This window comes from Schistosoma mansoni, chromosome 1 (genome assembly GCF_000237925.1).
Source record: "Schistosoma mansoni strain Puerto Rico chromosome 1, complete genome".
In the NCBI taxonomy this organism is placed as follows: Eukaryota; Metazoa; Platyhelminthes; class Trematoda; order Strigeidida; family Schistosomatidae; genus Schistosoma; species Schistosoma mansoni.
In genome coordinates, this window is record NC_031495.1 from 29204682 (window position 1) to 29210442 (window position 5761).

The 5761-nt window shown below is 35.0% G+C and overlaps 1 protein-coding gene across 1 annotated transcript in view; it reads right to left on the minus strand.

Annotated features, from left to right (window-relative positions):
* Positions 1-207: 207 nt before the first annotated feature.
* Smp_115290 (hypothetical protein) overlaps positions 208-5761 on the minus strand; it is a gene marked incomplete at its 5' end in the record, with an annotated part of 6909 nt that continues 1355 nt past the window's right edge. The window contains 2 exons of the mRNA XM_018793962.1: positions 208-417; positions 3671-3739. Coding sequence (XP_018648422.1) covers positions 269-417; positions 3671-3739 — 218 coding nt within the window. The 3' untranslated portion in view covers positions 208-268. The remainder of the gene's footprint in view (positions 418-3670; positions 3740-5761) is intronic.

The following is a 5761-nucleotide window of genomic DNA, read 5'->3' on the forward strand; positions in this document are numbered from 1 at the left end:
AGGCACAAGACTTTACTAAAATAACAATAATTGGATGAGGTTCAAGATTTTATATCTACTTGCAAATATCATTTGTTATAGAGTAACCGGATTCAAGCCCTGAATAGGATATAATTAAATATTAAGACGAAAAACGACGCTTGATATTTGAGAACTGGCCTTAACGAACTATTTAAAGAAAAACAAATAAGATATGATTTAAGAAAATATTAGATATTGTATAACAGATCTGAATTTGTTTATGAAAATTGTCTCAATAATGAGATATTTAGGCATCGGTTTTTATCGAACTGCAATAAACAGGTGAGTTGGTATCCGGTGTGGTAATATTCAAACATTCCTTGACAGAATTCGAGAGCGTGCCAATATCATCAGTTTTATCCTCTTTATCAGAATAAGTACTTTCAATGCTGGGTCCTGAAAATAAGGAATGATGGAAATATTTTAGGAGGATCAGGATCCAAAAAAATTTAAAAAGTATGGTTCCTTATTCTTTGCTTAATAAAAACTAAATATAACAGTAATTTTCACCTACATTGAATAGAAAGACTCCTAATTATACGAGAGCGTAATCAATTAAGAACACAAGATGAGAATTTATAACACAATTTACATCTGATATATAGCATATAGAAGATAGTACAAATTACGCTGCAGACACTTTGTCAATGACAAGCATTACTCGTTTAACTGCAACTGATATTAATTACACTGATATTTCAGAGCTGCAGAAAACTAATACCGAAACGAACGAACTTTGCGAATCTAGTAAGACGGAATTGAAGCTAAAGAATATCTGTTTGTATACCACGGAATGCGACACCTCATTTTTGAGAAATCTCATGGTATAACTCCTCCAGGTGCAAAAAACTTATCAAAGACATCCGTTTGCCCAAATATAAGTAGCGACTTACAGATATGGACGAAATCATACATGCAATGTCAGAAGTCGAAGGTCCAACAACATGTAGTAGTATCGCCTGTAGGAGGATTTTCTGCACTAGACTGAAGTTCGAGCATATAAATATCGATATTTTCGGAAACTTACCACCTAATAATTTAACTCATATACTATATTGTATTGACTGATTCACCAGATGGGTAAGAGCTACCCAGTTGTAAAACAATGCTCCTGAAACGGCGGCAAAATTTGTGAGACATTAGTTTGTTAATTTTGAAGTTCCAGAAAGGATTATTACAGACTAAGGTGCACAATTTGGAAGTCGTCTGTTTTGAAAACTAACAGAGTCTTTGTATGCTCAGAGGATACGGATCACGCAACACTCACCACTTCTGTTTTCTGTTGACTCCATTTGATATTGATGAGGAACGATGAAATATAATTCCTTAATTACCTTTGTATACGTACATAAACTTCGTATTAGTGAATCAAAGAATAAAACAATACGAGAGTGGTTTTGGATGTGTTTTGTACATCCACTGATACAGATAGACAAGAAGAAACGAGAAAGACAAATGTGACCATTTTATTCAGTCAAACGTGTCTCAACATTTACAGGGATTAAAGATACATCTAAGTATATGAACACACATACTCCCACATATACATGTTCAAGATCATATATAAAAATGGTCTAACGACTGGAGGGACTAAAGTAATTCGTCTGTTCAAAGGTTAGAACAAACCATACAGGCGTGTGACAGTGAAGCTCACGACAAGCTGAATGACTCCATATGGCGATATCAGAGTACAATTATTGTTTTATTAGTGACTAACTGATCTTTACACTCCCAATTAACATATATGTACCTGAATTATAATTTTTCGGACATCCCGATGATGCTATGAATGAGCCAATGACTAACATTCAGATAGATATTTTTCTTCGTATAATCAGTAGTCTTACTGAATTGGTAACAGTTCTTACTAGAGACCGATATAAGCCGGAAGACAACTTTCATAAATATGCTTTACATAGTTCCGGCTGTCCTCAGAGAGTGAAAACAAAGAGGTCTGGATATCTCCAAACCTAGTGTCGGTTACTGTTTTCCAACTTAATACAGCTTTTGATTAAAGAATTTAACAGTAATAGATGTGGCGAGAGCAAGTAGTATGACTGAAAGTAAAATAATTCTGACTGTTATCCAAAACTTCTGTAGATTTTCCTACATTTTTAAGCGTAATTTAATTAAGAATTTCTTGAGAGTTAACGGTTGTTCTATGCCAGCAGCTATGACAAAAAGAGTATATATACTATTTTGTCATACAAATACTACGAAATGGAGAATTTTTTTACGAATGCTAACGCAATAACTGGGTGTGTAGTGATCATTTTAAATTGACTTACAAAAGTGCTTGCTATAACAATATTAAGGTATTTAGGCATTTTTGCTGAATGACATTATTGGGTATGTAAAATGTTTAAGGTTAGGTTTCTGATGTTCTCTTATGGATTTAATAGATCATAGAACAAGTAGTTCCTACTAAACACGTAAATTAATATTCTTATATGATAAGGTCATTTTTATTATAATACGCCATTTTAAGCATATTTTGCGATGATTTAGACATATATTATAAGTGTTTAATTACAAACTAGGTTGATGAGCTGTATTAACTGTATTAGATTAGAACTTTTTGAAGTCTCAAAAGTGATCTATAAAGCTACGTAGTTTTAGTTCTGAGGTTCTTATAATAAAGAAATATATACGGACACTTCTGTGGAGTCAAAATATCAATGACTAGGTTAGTTAGATTATGTATTATTATTATAGAAACTAACGTGTCACAAAGCAAAGAAAAATTTAGGACATATACTTCTCAACTAGCTTCCGAAGTCCATTGATCCTACTTTACTATTCTGTTTACGTTGTTAGTAAACATACCTTTCAATTACAATGCAGATTGTTCCAGACCAACTTCGATGAATGGCGCTTTAATGATTACCTAAGTCCTTAGCTAGTTCTTCCCTAAACATCTTAACATTTTTGCCATAAACAAGAGCTTTTACAGATATTTGGGGCTCAGACAAATATGTGATTTCAAAAAGGAGACAGCATTCCGTTGATGCTCTACAGCTAGGGCTAATATGGATATGGTTTGCTCCATCGTAGTAGTTATATCGGGAGTCAACAAACCAAATAATGATTTTTCACGCTTGAAGTCCATGTTTGTCAAAAATAAATTTGAGCACAGAATTTGTCCGCTACCATTGCTACATTTCAGTTTCTGATCAAATTCATTTTGACTTCATCCAGGTTGTTGCTAGTAGGAGAGTATCAAAAGACAATGAGAAACAATAGCTTTCCCTACAACTTCTTAATGTTCCATCAAAACAGACAGTCCACAAATGATTGGAATGAAATACAGAAGTGCTTGATCTGATGAGGCAAAAATAGTAGAATAAAAAACAATAACAAACGACGCTCAGTGAATAAAAAATGGCCACGATTACAGTGCTAAATGTCAGTTAGTAATATCCTTATCAGGATGCATGAAACCAAGACTGGAAAATCACAATAAAAAGCACACGTCACGAATATCTCTGCTAACCATCAGAAAACACTAGACACATCAACAACAAAAAATTTGTGTGTAGCAGAAACAGTACATGCTTTCTTATTGAAGATATATATATATATATATATATATATATATATATATATATATATATATATATATAAAAGCATAGTTTATGTAATAACTTACTATTGTCACTCAACTTTTCGTCAGTTGCTTGACAACCTTCCTCGAAAACCTTTCGAAATTCTTCCGCATCTTAATAATCAAAACAAAAATTAAGATCACACAAAGCCGCGCGATGATCATGTATTTAACAAAATCCAAGAGAAGCAACATCTTATAAAAGCACTTTCACAAAACATTATTACCTACGAATAACAAGCAAAACATTTCTAAAAACTTATCCAAATTATCTAACGCCTGATTACAAACAACCAGCAAATAATTAGCTGAAGCTCAAAAGAGTAGTTTGAATAAAAAAACATTTGATAAGTGAACGATTAATCTCAATACCTGACAACAAAAACGATGACACAAAACAAAATAGCATAACCATTATATAAGTGCTTAACAATGATTAATTCTGAAGTGATAAATGAAATACATATGAGCACAGGACCTAGTACATCGAAATTACAGAATGGATTGATCCGGGATCTTGAATAGGTCACCGCAGATATAATCGGTTGGTTGACAAAGGTTTCATGGGCACAAATAACTCGAATAACTGTCAGTCTACATCATCTGTGATGTTCAGAGGTGTCTACTTCTCTAGATAATCCCAGGCATACAGTCAAGAACTAAAGTCATACTGTAAGCTCACCATTCAGTCAGTAGTGTGCAACGGTTTAATTTGTCACATTACATAAACTGACGATTGCTGAAGGTCGATGACACTACAATATCACAAGTTTTGGAAGATGAGTCCAGCCTAGACTATATCGTCTACCTTTCATATCTATTGTCTTAATATAGGATTCAATCACCTACTTATTTCCTTGTTTACAAGTTTTATACCAGTATCAAATATGTTTAAAAAGTGGTGACATGTGGAGAAAATAAACACATGGTTTGGATGAGGCAAATTTCTTCGAAGAGCATTGGAATAACGCGGTGGATAAATCCTAAATGGCCGATAAATGTACGACCAAACTGCGTTTAAGACCAGGTCAATAAGCGGAACGGTAGCTTCGTGGTTATGAAGCTTGACTTTTTACCAGTAGGCACCGGTTTCGAAGCCTGGAACAACTACTTCGGTTAACCAGATAGTATCGACGACCTTAACAGTGTGGCCTGGCGCAGGAAATCTAAGCCTTCAGATGAGCTACAAAACAAAGCCAATAGGCACAATCTTATGGAATATCTTTCTACATAACCTTTCGGTGACCCTTTGATTCACCTCCGATCTGGGCATGCTATAAACATAAATATTCAACCTAACTTCATATATTACTTGAGCTAACCCTGTTTGTGGCGGCGGTAATAAGAGGCCAAATACGGGTTGCGTAGGATGAACTTATTTCAAGCACTCGTTTATCTAGACATATTCAGAATGAAAAGCATGAAGGAGAAAGAGTCGACTCATTTGTCTTTGCCAAAATCACAGTGGTTCTGGAATCTATCGCTACTATGGTGAAACTATACGAAATACCACTGATACCGTCTCCCAATACTCAAAATGAGATTGAAGAATTTCTCTAAATACATCACGTTGCAAGTTTTGAACGAAACCTCATCAGGTAGTGTGTCTTAAATGATCCCATTTCTATCCATCTGAACTATCTAGTTATTTATACAACAAGTGAAGTTCCAGGGAGAGAGAAAACGCCAGCTGACAATATTAAAAGACCAGCCACTCGATTGGATGGCATGGACATTTTTTTACCAAGAAATTAGTGTAGTATGTTAGGGAAAAGCTATCATAAGGCTATGACGCAACACAAGTATGTGGCCACTGACCTGGTCTAGACGAAGAAAGCTTCTTGACCGGAACTCTACGTGGCAGACCGGGATCGGAAAGAATCAGAACCGATTGTGACGGAGGGCACGTACTACTTGCGATGCTCCACTGCCTTGCTGATCAGACCTGGTCAAAGCTTCGGGTGTGGTCCCCTAAGAAAACCACCTGTTTCAGTTTGGGCACCCGGGCAGTATCACAGCCCTCACGCAAATAAATGAAATGACACATTCAACTGACAATTCTATTCCCCACTTCAGTGGATGTTAACTTGTTACAAAATCTGCCTTCAAATTATATAAATACCTACAAAAAGAATT